This window comes from Manis pentadactyla, chromosome 1 (assembly GCF_030020395.1).
Source record: "Manis pentadactyla isolate mManPen7 chromosome 1, mManPen7.hap1, whole genome shotgun sequence".
In the NCBI taxonomy this organism is placed as follows: Eukaryota; Metazoa; Chordata; class Mammalia; order Pholidota; family Manidae; genus Manis; species Manis pentadactyla.
The window spans coordinates 14,660,197-14,675,658 of NC_080019.1; the positions used below are offsets into that span (position 1 = coordinate 14,660,197).

Below are 15,462 nucleotides of genomic sequence, written 5' to 3' on the forward strand. Positions count from 1 at the left end.
TTTCCCTTGTGACTTATTTTCTCTCAGGTTTCATTTTCAGACTGTTTTTTTTTTTCTGAAATATGTTTGCTTTCTAAAAATACACTGCAATCCTAATTCTTAGAAATCAATTACTTTTAGGTGGTTTATAGTTCAATGTTTAAAGAGGTGCAGAGAATCTCAGAGGTATTTGTGTATAGGTTATTGACATTTTCCAAAAGAACAGAATTGGCAGGAATCAAGTGCGATTGGAGGAGCAGTTTAATTTAACCTAACTTTAGTGGAGACCAGTGTACTTAGGTCTGTGTTCATGTTAGCCTTTCAGTCAATGGATAATGTTGCACAAGCCACTTCATCTCTCTGAGCTTCAATTTCTTCATCTCTACAAGGACAGGATATAGCCGGTTGGGTTCTCTGGAAAGCTGGCTCTGTGATGGAGACCAGCATCTATATTGCTTATTAAGGAAGGTACTTGGGATCAGTGTCTATGAAATGGAGAGTAAAGAAGCAGGATTCGGCACAAAAAGCCTGATTCTGATACAGTACTAATTCCTAATGGAATGTAAAGTAGTCCCATGAGATATATTTTTTTTCATCTAGGGAACTTATATTTTTCTTCAATAAACAGAAACAAATTTCTATTTGGATATCAAGAAAAAAAGGTTTGATGTTACAGTGCAGCTTGTGGATTTACAAAGGGCTGACTGGCTTTATTCTATTGGGGTTAGTACCTATGCCAACATGAGCTTCTGACTGGAGACTGTTGTTTTAATTTCAGTTATATATCATCATTATTTGAAAATTAAAAAAATAATTGACTCTTTTAAATTGAGTAAATGTTTTAATTAAAATTAATCTTGTGACATTTAAAAGTTAAGAAATATTCAACTGACATGCTGCCAAGTGGGATTATTTTAAAATGTTAATAGCTATTATGAAAATGTTTTTTTCTATAATGACTTCACCTTCTCTTACAAATTAAAATAAGCTTATTTCTACAACTTACAGAAATCTTAAATTGGACTATAGAAAACCACTCTATCTACTCTCTATTAGATTAGATTCCTCAGAATAGGACTTGATTAATAGAGGTTGGTGATAAGGGCCGTTTTATGAACTATGCAGTCAAACCATGCAGATCGAAATCAAACCAAACACAATAAAGCAAATTCTTCAATTTATTTTTAAAAATCAGAAAATTAAATTTAATTGGGAAGACAGTGTGTTCATTTTTAGTACTATGCCACTTTTTTTTAGTTGTACAATTTAAAGGAGTCCAATCAACCCAAATTACCATTCTCTCTTCAGTCTGGGGCATCTAATACTTGGCTTATTCAGCTATGTTTTCCTTTGTATTTATTTCTAACTCAAAACTGACAATAACTTGGACACACAATCACAAAAAGGAAAAAAAGAATTAAAATTCATGTTGCTTTACAGTTAACTGAATTCTTAGTTTGTGTTCCAATCTAGATAATATATCTATTCATTCTTTAATTAAATCATACCATATATGTGCAAGGTACAGTATGAAGTTTTTAATCACAATAAACACACAATAAAGGAACCATACCCCTGGTGTTTGATTGCATATGTTTATCTACTACAAATGAGGAAAACAGCAAAATAACATAATTAGAAAAAAAGGGAAGTAAAGTAATAATTTAAATTTGCACACTGCCATTGATGTGTTTTGAAGAAAAAACTATTATTAATAGTTCTAAGGCAGAGTAGAAACCATTCTTTTTTAACCTTTCTTGTGTGAAATAATACAGTATCTTAACTTCAGAAATAAAGTTGATTTCTTTTTTCAAACAAAGCCTTGTAGAAATTTAAAAAACTAGAAATCTCTCTAGGCAAATATTTGAGCCAGCAATTTTAGGAAAAATAAACATCCACGTGTGGCTATGGGTCTATTTCCCTAAATGGCTGGGAAATTTTCTGTATAGTTTTCCTGACCTGAAGCTTCCCTGTTCCCTTTCATTCTATTATCTGAGCTGGAGCACCAGGAATTCTAACTGCTCTCCCTCTGAGAAGATGGCTAGTGAGACGATCTGAGTAATAGAACAGAGAAATCACTAATAGCATTTTCTTGCCTAAATACAGGTCCCTTGCCTCCTGCTGAATCTTCTCGTTGTTTCTTCGGCATATACTCAGAGTATGTCTGATTGATTTGGTGTAGTGAATGGTCTTGGCATGTGTACTTCAATTTGTTTCCTACTTATGTAGAGATGGTAATAGCTAAAATCTTCCCAAACGTTTTGCATCCTCCTCAGAATCTTCCCTCCGGCTCTCAACTGCCAGGGGCTTCCATTGTGGCAGCTCAGTCAGGTCCTTCCCTGGACAAATGTCCCCCTCTCAGCAGAGGTCCTGCGAGCTACCCAGCATGCCCTACAGGACCTTCCCACCATCCTGAACTGCTCTCCCTCCTTCTCTCTGTGTGCAAAAGATGCTTATTTTCCAGAACCCAGGATAGACCCACTGTATATGAAACCTCTTATTTTACTTTAGCCAGCACTGAACTTTGTTGACTCAGATTTTCTAAAGAATTTGTTTTTTGAACCATTTATTTCCAAAAAATATGACTTGTTTTCATATACAGAGAGCTTAGTTCAAACACTATAAAACTGAATAGGGCATAGTTCTCATGCTTGAGAAACTCAGTCTACTGGGAAAAGTGGATCTGTAAACATGTTCAACATTACGTGGTAAGATGGAATAAAAATATATAAAACAAGTTTAGCAGAGAGCAGTTCTTACTGAGTAGGAGAAGGCTTTGAAGAGTATGCTCAGTCAGAGGCTTGGCAGGAAATTATTAATTTCGTACTAGCTTCCATACCAGTGTTTTTAAAATTTGCATTATTTGAACATCTTAGCAAAAAATAAATACACATACAAATAAATGTTGTACTGATTTTTTTTACCTTCACATGCTTTATCAAGGCCAAAACAAAAAAGAAGGAATAAAAAAAGATTAGCTTAATCTTTCGGTTTTTATTACTTCCATATAAATTAATTATTCATGAAAGGATTAGCTCTAAATAAATTAAAATCATAGGTGATATATTCACATTGATACTGTATGCCATGTCTATATATAGTATAATGAATGTAATCATTCTGCAAGTAAGATTAGAATAGCATCAAGAAACTTCCGACACTGACCTCTTTAAAGATCATTAAAATACTGATACAAAAAGAATATGCCAAAAATTGTGAAGCATGGATAGAGATGAAAAGATTTACCTTTTAAAGTACTTTTAAGAAACTGCAGACTTTCATAAATGAGTTTCATCTCCTTTGAGGACAGACTGGACTGTATTTTGCAGCCACCCCTGAATTAAGTGCAGCTATTCGCTGGTGGTATGGCCAACAAAATGTGAACAAAAGTGAAATGCATCCTCATAAGGCCCATACAAACTCCAGGAACAGTCCTCACTGTCCTCCTGTTTCTGCAGATTGAGGACCGGCACAATGAGCAGAAGGAAGGGGTGAAGATGGATTAGCCACAGATGGAAAGAGATCGAGCATCTGGCCCTTTTTGGAGGAGAGCTGCCATCTGGTCACTGCACCTGTCTACTCTTCATGTCAGCTTGAGAAATGTCTTTTTTTCATGCTCTTGGCCATGGGTTACAAGAAAGACCAAAGCTCAGTGAATAGTTGGCTGGTTTGTAAGCAGCAATAAAGGAATAGAGAGAAAGTCCAGAAATGTAGCGTCTCTCACTGTTAAAAGGGAAACCGTTGATTCCAAGCAATGTGAGCTGAAACTTGAAGATTTAAAAGGCAAAGGACTTTTAAGACTCAGGCCTGCAGTAAGTATCCAGTTAAACTTATTATCTAAGAGGACTTTCAAGGAATCGGCTTTAAGTTGTGAAAAACAAGAAGCATGCTCGCGGCGTGTTACAAGGATGCAAAGAACTCTGTCCATGAGAGAACTTTGGGTATGGCTATGTGGTGTAGGGTACTGGCTGGAAGCAGTTAGATCAGAATTCGTCTAAGACTTTTAGATATGCGCATTTGCAAAGACATTACAAATCCAAATTAAAGAAGAGCGGACTACTCAAACTGTAAACAAACTGTTAGTCCTCTAAATTTGCCAAAATTGAGCCGTGGAAGAGATACAGCCCTCACAGGATACGCTGCACAGAACCACATCAGACAAAGCCCAAAACGATAAACACAAGGAAAAACATCTCAGATTTTGGCAACAGTGGCCGTAGAAATGTTTAGGTTAAAAGTAAAATCCAGGGACTTGTGGAGGCGATTGGTCCTGGAGAGGTTCAGAGGAAATGAAGGAAGAATGCTCGGTGGCCTGTGCTGCACTTTCTCCTGGTGACTGGGTCCTCACCTCCCGGCCCTGGATTCCTGAGGGCCTCAGGTGGCTTTCTCACCCTGTCTCCTTCCTCTGGGGTCTTTTTCTCTGTCTTTCTAGGCACGGATTTCCCACCTTTATTCCCCCTAAAAAGGCTTTCATTTATTCTTCCTTCTGTGCAGGTAATAGAATCTTTTCTTAATTTTATACTTCCATGTATAATATTCAATCTACCTATGGCTGTAGGTGAGATTCTCTGCCAACTACCAACTACTTAGTTACATTCTTGACATAAACAGGAAAGGTGTGGGGATTTAGAAATCCTTGTTTCGTTACACACGTACACCAAAATACTGGCTCTTAACACATTTTCCCCAGCTATGATGAACTTCTACTTCCTTTTGATAGCAAAGAACTGAACACTGACTCTCTTTATATTCCTGAATGTCTTTGCTGAATCAGATGATAGATTCAAGAATATGCATAAAACACAGGATAGTTATATCTAAAATATTATTATTACAATAACTCCCTTATAATATATAATATTTTATGTATCTATAATTATAATCATCTTACATATGGTAGATATTTTTTGAGAGCAGAGATGGTATATTATTCATATTTGGTTGTCTCTGTAGCCAACCCAAGTTTCTATTATTGTGCTTTGAGTTTAGCTGGGATTTGGTAAATGTTGTTATACAGAATTAACTTCTAAGTCAGAGTAAACTGGAACTTTCTGTCCTATTTTTTTTGAAAATGAGACATATCTGCTTTTTCATAGTACAAAATGGTGTGAATTTTGGAATTTCATACCTGGACCAAGTTCATGAGAGTATCTCTGAAGTGTCCTGAGGTCTCTGAGTAAATGTCCTCTTGAAGGTTACTGCTGTATTCTGGGTAAGAAAACATCTACATTAAAGGTATGATTTATTATAGAGCCACATATCAGTGTGCTCTGAATAAGTTAATGCTACTTTCCCAGCCATCAGCAGATAGAATGCAATCCTTTGACATTTGCTCATCTTTTACTACCTTCTTTTCAGGTGAAGCCAAAAAACAGTCCCCTGAGGAAATCTGACAACTAACAGTAACAAAGGCACAGGTCTTTTTTTTTTTCTTAAAATTCCAAGCTTGAAAAACAACATTGAGACTCAGTTCACATTCTATAACTCTCAAAATTCAGAACTTTGCCTCTATTTCCACAGATGGCTGTCCTGCTCAGTGTTTTTCCCAAGTGTTTTTTCTCATTTTAATATTTTAAGTGTAAGTTCTTACTTCATTCCCCTTGGGAAAGTACTGATTTGTTCAAATGTGATAGTGCTGACTGTCTGGACCATTTTCTTGATATTCAGTGTCACATAATACACAATGAAATGGAACTGAAGGCGTGAAGGTTTTCTGACAGTGAAGTCAATAGCCGTTCTACTTTCAAAATGTGTAAAAATCTGATTTGGAGGTAGATTACAGTGTTTATTGAACTTGTGAAGTAATTACCCAAATTTGTAGTATTTGCTGAGAGATAATTGCACTTTGCTCTATTTCATCTGGTCCAGGCCTCTCCTGGGGAAGAGGTAAATGACCCCTGAACCTCTGTGCTGGGCACTTACCTGCCTTAATGTAAGTAAATATTCAGCTCATAGAAACTTACCATTGTTTTCCCTGAAATGTGCTTAACTTGATTGTCTAGGGAACTGTTTCATTTTTGTACCTTAATCACCAGGTTTACTCAGTGAGTTAATTAGTCTTGAGTAATATTACAAACATAACAATGTCTTAGAAAATTCTTTAAAATATATATACTGAAATATTTTGTATGTCATTAGAAAAATATAAAGTTTAGGTATGTGTTAGATATATGTACATATGTATATTTCCTTACGCAAACAATAGGCTTCTCGCATTTGGAAAATTTCTCCATTTGTTCTTGAAGCTAATATATCAATGAGGCAATGTTCTTCAGTGCCTACTCCCTAGAAAGACAGAGAAAGATAGTCATATAGACACTCATATTGAGAATAATAGTACACCTTAGGTACAATAAAGAAATACAGCATTGCTGGTATTCTGGGAGGTTGCAAAATGAAACTCTTCATCTAGAATAAAACAGCATTGGGATTTTCCAAATAATGTGGGAAAAGATACCTAAACAATGCTAATACCACTGACATTTTTTGCAGCTAGAGTGTCAGTTCTTCAGCAAACTGAAGTTAAAAACTAGGTCTTCTCTTTTCCCAAGTGTGTTTCAGGGACCTCTTCCTGCCTTTCCCTAGATGTGTCATTTTATACCATTTTCCTAAACCTTTGGACTGGGTATATTCTATGGTCTCTTACAGACATATACATATATTCTTTGATAGTGATTTTAAAGACAATATATCTTTTTCAGGAAAGCTTCAGAAATCCTTACTATTTTATGAGATATTAATGGTATAAATGTTTCATCTAAATAGTGGCATATGACTTCCTTCTTATAGTTTTTAGTCACATAATTTCGTGAGACGTAGGAACTGACATATGCAACTTAAAAAAAAAGCAATTAGTTGAAATCATATGAATTTTACACTGTGCCTATTATGATCCACAAATATGGTGGCCCGAATCCAGGTTCCCTTGATTGTTCTTGCCTCATCTCTTTCCTGTCACACATTGCTCACAGATTTTGGTAATCTGGTCTTTGGCAGGCACCATACTGGAATGATTTCAACAGCTCTGCAGGTGTTTAATATCAGCATTTGGAACGATGTATGAAGCCTTTGTCCCCCATTCCTTGCCAACAAAATCTCTAACAAATCTGCAGTTTATTTCACAGAAACAACTTTCCTATAAGAGAAAAATTATTCTAACCCTTCAGAAGTTAAATTTAGATACATCTGAGCAATAGTTTTTGTGGAGGGCTAACTTAAGGTCACAAAAATAAAAATGTCATCTATTTTGTCTCTGACTCAGTACTCTGTTTTTACGTGATGAGCCTACATTTCACAAATAATGTAGGAGGTCCACACCACATGACATTTCCCCTTAATGAATGAATAAATATAAGGGAGAGACAAACCTGAGCGGCCCCAGAGGCTTACTGACATTTTCCTTCTGTTATGACAGCACAGAACCGGATCAGTGAGTCTGAGTTTGTCCAACAAAGGGAATAGACTGATTTCAGTCCCTGGGCTTTAGTGGCCCACTCCCCTGACCACAGGCATTTCCATAGTTTCAACTTTGCTCCTATCCTCTGCCACCCCTCCCTGATCACACAGCAGCATCACAGGCAAGTCCCTCTGTGAAACTTCTGCTTGTCCTGTTACAGGTGTTTCTGTATCAGGTATTACCTTCATGGCACGCCAGAGTTCGTGAGCATCATAAGAGGGTGGCGGGTACATGAGGCCAACCATCACATCTTTGAAGTGATCTGAAAGCTTCTCCTTAAGGTCACCAACCAGGTCCTATGGAGGGAAAGTAAATACTTTCAGTTATAGCAGTCGCCAATTTTATAAGAGAAATGGGGTAATTGCATAAAGTCTTCTGGTAAAATTTCCCTTTTCCATGTCATGTCACGTAGTAACAAGTCTGGTTTTGATTCACACATACACGCATTTGATTCACACAGCATGCTGGACCCGAGGGTTTGGAAATGCCTGGTGTAATCACACCTCTGCCAGAGATGTCATCTATGTGGACATTCAGTCCTATAAACACAGAAAGTTAGTTGTCCCTTCCCCAATGCGGAGCCACTTCTGTCGATCTTGTTTTGAAAATGAACCAAAGTTGAAACCTAAAAACATTTTGGTTGGGAGTTAGTTTTCTTTGTGGAAATGATTCTTAATGAAACATTAGTCCTTAAATAAAATATGCATTTCATTTTATTTTATCACTGTAGCAGTTCTCTTTCAGCAGGGGGTTATACTATCGCTAAAAGGCTTGTGTAAATGAATTAAGTAATGTTACAACTTTTGTCAAATTTAATACATTTATTTAAAATATTGAAAGTTAAAAACTTAGAAAAGCAAGCATGCTTGATTTTTGTCTTGAAATACAGATATTTAAAGTGTGAAATTGTTTTAATTTTGATTTTCATTTTACTACTGTAGTGTGGGTATTAAAAACATCTATGTTAAATTTATTTTTATAGGATTACAAAGGTATCTGAAAGGTATTCAGAATTTACCAGTTCTTGCTAAAATGTATAGAGTGCATTCACTTTTACTTTTAAAATATGGAATATTGTAGTTCAGAGGTGGTTCAACAATAGAAACCAAGGGAAAGATGCCAATAAGGTATAATAAGCTTTATTAGAATAAAAATAGTTGTAATCTCTGTTTTATTTAATATAACCTGACAACAGCTTTTCTATACTGTGGATTCTCTTTCTTAGCAAATAAAAGCCTTCATCTGCGCATGGTGGTAATTGGTAAAACAGATCATCTGTTGAATTTTTGCTTGGGTCAATGTAATTCATTTTGTGAGCAATTAATAAATGTCCAGAGTTGGGTCAGGTACTTGGAGTATATATAAGCAGCATAGGATATCCTGTTTGAGGGAGCTTCTATTTTATGCAATTCCCTCATTAAGCACCAGACTGCTTCCATTTCTTTACCAAACAGGTGCTAAGGTGCATCAGAAGCCAGGCACTCCTCTAGGTAGGGGCGCTGTGGCAAAGAATAAGCCGACATGAACACACGCAGCTTGTATCTCATGCACACAAGGAGCTTGATAAATAAGTTGAACGTAGAGCAGTTACGCTACAGGTGTTTACTCAGTACTGTGTCCCAGACATGATGTAAGTGCTGGACAGGCAGCAGTCCGTTTTCATGGACATGCATGACCCACAGTGCCGGAGATAGCCTAAGTGTTAATGCGAGCTGATACACTTCCCAAGGCTTGCAACATCACGGCTCAGATTCTACGACCCTAAAGCAGTGATGCGAGAGGGTCGTGGGAACTCACGCGGGAGGTTAAGCGGACCTGTAGGACTAGGACCATGGCACACTTTTAGAAAAGGCCAAGTAGCACAACGACAGGAAAGTGGAGAGGCTGTTGGCGATGGCCACACTACCCAGGCAATTAGTCAAACGTCACTGTAGATGTTTCCATATGAGGACTTTTTACATGAGATTAACATTTACATCAGTAGACTTTGAGAAAAGCAGATTATTCTCCATAATGTGAGCAGCCCTCAAACAGGTGAAACCTCAATAGAAAAAGATTCTCTTCATGAAACCGGAAAGACGGACGGCTTCCAGGAAGGAAGTCTGAGCTTCCCCACTGTCTGGAAGGCTCGCGAGGCGGGCCTTTCCACGCGGCAGACGGCCCCGCGGGCGCAGAGGGCAGCGGGCGGGTGGTATCCGTCATAGTCTCGCGGGCTCTCGCGAGTCCCAGGAGGGATTCCCCGGATGGGAACTGCAGCGCCTGCCGGCCGATGTGCATACCAAACGGAGGCGGCCCCTTCTGCGGCCTTGCAGGCGGTGGGTTCGCGCGTGGCCTTCTGCCGCGTCAGTTTGTCCAGAGAAGCCCGGCAGCCGCGCGTGAGGAAGTCCGGCAGCCCCTGGCCTGCCTGGACGAGCGCGGGCCGCGGGGGCCAGGGCGCTTCCGGAGGCGCCTGCCAGCCTGGGTTCCGTCGGCCCCCACGTACTCCAGCGTCTTGGAGTGACGCGTTTTCTCTGTGCGCATCGGCCAGAGGTGGGATGAGCCATTTCAACTTTAGTATCTACGCCTTTAGTCTTTACATGTGCTGTGTCCTGCCTAAGAGAACTCCTGGAACTATTCCTTACCTCATTGCCAGTTTTTTTGTCATTGTGAGAGTCTAGGATATAATAATTATTTTTCTTAGTGGTCTTCCCCCTGTCAAACTGTAATAAAAAAAAAGGTTTTTTTTGAAGGCATTAGGTATTCCTGTAGAGAATTCATAAGAGTTGGCGACAGAACTGATGACTGCAGCTTATTTAAACATTACTAAGTGACTTTAAGCATCGATGTTTGTTCCCTCATTGGTGACCCGGTTTTGCCTGGCAGAGGTGGGTTCAGGATTCAGCCAAGTAGGTGCGCTGCATGTGTCCTGCCCATCTGCCTGCTTGAGCTTTGCTCTGGGGCCAGACTCCCCCTGGACCTGGAGGCCAGGCATCCTGAGCTGCTCCCCTGCCAGAACTTTGCGACCCTGGAGCAGCATGTGACTGGCAGAAGTCCCTTCAGGACCCTGGGAGGTTCCTCGGGGAGCCTGTCCTGTCACTTAAGTGTAATTCACTTCAAAACTAATAATATGGGTATATCGAGAGAATGCCAACTTTTTGGAAATTTTAAAATATGCTTCTATATGAGTCAAGGGTCAAATGACAAATCAAGAGGAAGGTGGAGAATACTTTCAATTTAATGGAGGTTAAAATTGGTGAGATGCAGTTAAGGCAGTGCTTGAATATATATATTTTATTTTGTATTTTCTTAATTGAAGTGTAGTTGATACACAATATTATATTGGTTTCAAGAAAATAGCACAGTGGTTGAACAGTTACCCACATTATTAAATCCTCACCCCGCTAGTGTGGTTACCATTTGTCAACCCAGGAAGATGGTACAGAATCAATGGCTATATTCTCCATGCCGTAGTACTATCCTGTAACCAACTTATAGTACAATTGACAATATTTGTGCCCCTCTATCCCCTCCCTCCCTACCCACCCACCCCAGCCCCTCTACCATAGTAACCACCATCACTTCTCATTGAGTCTATTGCTGTTTTGTTCATTCTGTTTTGTTTTTAGATCCCACAAATAAGTAAAATCATATGGTATTTGTCTTTGCCTGGTTTATTTCACTTAGTGTAATACCCTCTAGGTCCATACATGTTATTGCAAATGGTGAGATTTCTTTCTTTTTTATGGCTGAATAATATTCCATTGTGTTGTTCCATTGTGAATCACTGATAAAATCAAATATTTAAGGTAGAAGTAAAATCAAGTCTGTACAAAATCTTGTAGAAAATAGAAGATGAAAGAAGACTTCTCAATTTATTTTATATGGCTAGTATTGCCCTAATACCAGAATCAAAAAATAAACTTCACAAGCAAATTGCACATTTATATCCTTTATGAACACATATGCAAAAAAAATCTGAATACTTAATAAATCAAATCCATCAATATGTAAAATATGTAAAAAGATGTCACAAGTAGGATTTATCTCAGAAATGCCATCAATTTATACTTGAAATATCAATATAATTCCTTATTTTAGCAATATAAGGAAGAAAGTTTTATCATGATATCAACAGATGTAACAAAAGCATTTGAGAAAGTTTAGCACATAAACATGACAAAAGCTATTAGGAAAGGGTGAATGAAAGGAATTTCCATCAGCTGGTAAGAGGGCATTGATGAAAATTCTATGCTGAGATGATACTTGGCAGGAAACCCTGAAATGCTTACACCCTAAAATTGGAAACAAAGCAGGGATTTGTTCCTTACTAATCCCTTACTACTCTTACTACTTTTATTTAACATTGTGCTATGCACCTAAAGAGAAAAGCTCCATGCTAAATTGTCTAGAAAGCATAGGAGCAAACCTTTGGGTCTTGGTATAAGCAAAGAATTGTTAGTTCATAGAAGTACACACTGTAAATGAAAAAAATGATGAATATGACTTTACCAAAATAAAAACTTCAATTCCTGTGAGGAACCACAGTTTGTCATTTCACATGCCTGACAAAAGACTCATTCCCAGAGGCTATGAAAATCTCTCAAACTCAATAAGAAAAAGATAAAAATATAGACAAGGGATTTGAACTGATACTTAGCCAGCAATAATACACAAATGAGAAATAAGCTCATGAAATGATGCTTAACAACATTAGTCATAGAGTAACAGGAATTAAGATTACAATGAGGATAACACTACACATTCCCTTGAGTGGATGCAATTATAAGGACTGATAATAACAAGTGTTGACAGGATGTGGGGCCATCTGGAGTTTTCATATTATTACTAGTGGGAGTGTAAGATACTACAACCAAAATATTTTATAACCTAGAATAATCTTAAGAAATACTTTTGCAGTTCCTAACAACTATAAACTCATACTTAAAAATAATGACTGCTCTGAAGTAGTAACTAACAAATTGAAAAGGTATGAATATAAAGAATGTGAATTTTATAGCAGCTTTATTTATGATGGCCCCAAACTGAAAATGACCCAAATGTGCATCACCAGTGAATGGATAAACAAATAAAGGTATATCCCTTTGCTGGAAGACTAGTCAGCAATAAAAGGATAGTGAGTAACTAATACACACAACAATATATGAATCTTAGAACACTGTGCTGAGAAAATGAATCCAGACTTAAAGCATTTATTACTTGGTCATATAAAATTCTAGAAATGACAAATCTATAAATACAAGCAAAAAGAAAGCAGGTCAGCTGTTGCTGTGAGCAGGAGGACAGGAATGGCCTGCCAAAGGGTAAGAACAAAACTTCGGAGATTTGAGATGCTCTGTGTCTTGATTGTGCTTGTGGTTGCATGGGTATATACATTTGTGAAAACTCAGCAATCTGTGCCAAAGTGAACATGTTTTATTTTGCATAAATTGGACCTCAATATTACAGATTTTGAATTTTATTTTAAAATGTTACTTTAGCCTCTCTAAAGTGAGTATTTTGTAAATCAACTTATTTAACTCTTTCAAATTGATCTGTTACTATACTTATGTGCCACACTAGTTAATACCTGGTTTCAAGTTAATCCAGTTTAGTTTTTAGCATTTTGTTGCTTAACTTCAACTGAACATCACTGAGATGGAAAAAATGGGGCACACACACTCGAAGCAATGCAATGCTATAATCTAGTGTGTTATTAAAATGCCAAAATGAGACTCAGAGAATTGTAGAAATTCACAAAAAAGGGATACTATCAATAAAATGAGGGTTTATGAAAAGTGTGGATATGAGCCAAACCTTGAAAGGTGAGGTAGGGTTTGGTTAGGAAAAGTCATAGGAGATTTCAACAGCAGTATGTAAGGACAGAGAAGGCACTGGTCTGGGTGGACTAGAAAATTTAATAAGTTAGCTTTGAATAAATGTTGAACTGATTTGAAATACAAATGTTTTAAAAGAGACTGCATGCCGATTAATACAATGTCTTTTCTAATTCAGAAAGGAATGGCCCAAATGACAGAAATTCAAGCAGGTCAGTCAGAGGGTGTGTTGAGTGTAATAGCCACTAACACTTTTTGAGTGTTTACTATCTGCCCGACGAGATTCTGAGTATTAGATAACTGTAAAAGATTATGACAACAGCCCTATGAATTAGAACTATAATCATCCCACCATATAGATGAGAAAACTGTGACACAGAGAGCTTAAGTAGCAAATTCCATATATTCAACAGGTGAGTGATGGAGCCTGGATCTGACATCAGACGTTCTGACCTACTTGTCTCCTGTTTTATGTTACGTAGGCCATAGAAAGCCTCTAGGGATGTATTAGCAAGGTGGGGAACATAACTTATGGGGGGTGAATGTAGCATTTAAATTATAGTGACATTTAACCTAGTGACAGCGTACTGAAGGTTTAAATGCAAACAGACCAATGCAATTTAATTTCATTGCAATAGGATAATGGTACCTGGCAGTTGATGGGAAGGTAGAGACATTAAAATCATCATCGCTTTCATAAGCCTTCCTCTAATGCTACGTGAAGTTGATTGTTTCTTTGCTGCCACTGCACCATCTTCCCATTGATTACACTAGATTTTAATGACTAGATTTTTATGCACATTTATTCCCTCCCAAAATCTATCAGGACATAGAATTTCTCATAAACTTTCCTAAATTAACCATCTAGCAGAATGCTTAAATACAAAATGTGCAGAGTATATAGTATACATAATATTTAAATGAATGTAAAGCAAGTGATAGGATGAAAGAATATGGAGAGAGAAAACTCCTAATTTACTGTTTATATGTAAGGGATAAAGTCACTGTTCAAGCTGAAGATGATTTAGGCATTGTGGAGGCCTTATGTTTTATCTTTGGTCACATTTCTTTGATCATTTCCATCCAAACATTTATACCACATCCTCAGCTCCCTTACCTACCCTCCGTAATGAACTAGTATGAACCTCTTTGTGCATTCCGCTGCAAAGCATAATTGGAGCCACTAGGTGGCGCCAGTGTATCTTTGTATCGGGTGGGTGGTATGTTCTGCCGGTGGAGGGTTTAGGCGGAATCCTGGCTGTGCAGGGTACCAGCTGAGATTGCAAGCAGGTCCCTTCACCTGTTTGGGTCTGCTGCCCAATCTAAAGTGGAGCTAGTAACAGCACCTACTTCATACGGTTGATCTAAGTGTAACAGTACTGAACTCGGGTGAAGTTCTTAAACTATTTTTCAGGCATGTATTAGGCACTCAAAAATGTCTTTTTTTGCCTTCAAACAATATTAAGTAATTTGCTGCAGATCAAAAACGACTGATGCTAGATGTCTCCCTCCCTCTTCTTTCTTTCCTTTCGCCTCAGAAGTTTATTATATTGTATTTCTCACAACTTTTACAATATGGTCAATAAACTCTCTAGTCTCTCACTTAAAAATACAGATGATTTCTTACCACTCGAGGCTACATCATCATAGCCTGTATTAAGGTAATAGCCTGCCTGGGAGGCTCCCTTCTGTCCTTGCACCCCACAGTCTCCCCTCAACACACCTGACAGTGTGATCCAGTAGAAATGCAAACCAGATTAGGCACTCCTCACTTGAAAGGCCCTTTCCCACTAGGAACTCCAGGATAAACTGCAGTGGCTTTAGTGCAGTTGATTTCAGAATAAAGCAAATAAGCCAGGTGTTTTCTTCCATGTGAATGCTAGTCTTTCTGCCCTCAATCTCCTCTTACTCCTTGCTGCTGATTTCTCTACTTCCTCTGCAGTGGGCATCTTCCTGATCTGGAATGGAAGGCCTGCCCTCGTCTCAGGCCTTTGCTTCTGCCCTTCACTCCTTAAATGTTCTTTAGGTGGTCACACAGCCCACCCCTCCCTGCCTTCTCAAGGAAGCCTGCCCTTGTCACACTACCCAGTCACCAACACTTCTGTATTTTTCATGAGGATTCATCTTTTCTTCCTTAGCACTTACTACCTTCTAACATGACACATTTAATAATGTTTCATCTGTCTCACCTGGGTAGAATGTAAGCTCCATCAT

The 15,462-nt window shown here is 38.1% G+C and overlaps 1 protein-coding gene and 1 long non-coding RNA gene across 3 annotated transcripts in view; one reads left to right on the forward strand and one right to left on the reverse strand.

Moving 5' to 3' along the window:
* LOC118914340 (uncharacterized) overlaps positions 1–15,462 on the forward strand; it is an 88,473-nt gene that overhangs the window by 22,860 nt on the left and 50,151 nt on the right. The window lies entirely within an intron of this gene.
* The window catches only part of ANXA10 (annexin A10), an 85,032-nt gene that overhangs the window by 17,948 nt on the left and 51,622 nt on the right, over positions 1–15,462 (reverse strand). For both annotated transcript variants that reach the window (XM_036889095.2, XM_036889096.2), the window contains 3 exons: positions 7,618–7,731; positions 6,174–6,264; positions 5,108–5,187 (listed from right to left, as the gene is read on the reverse strand). In XM_036889095.2, coding sequence (XP_036744990.2) covers positions 5,108–5,187; positions 6,174–6,264; positions 7,618–7,731 — 285 coding nt within the window. The remainder of the gene's footprint in view (positions 1–5,107; positions 5,188–6,173; positions 6,265–7,617; positions 7,732–15,462) is intronic.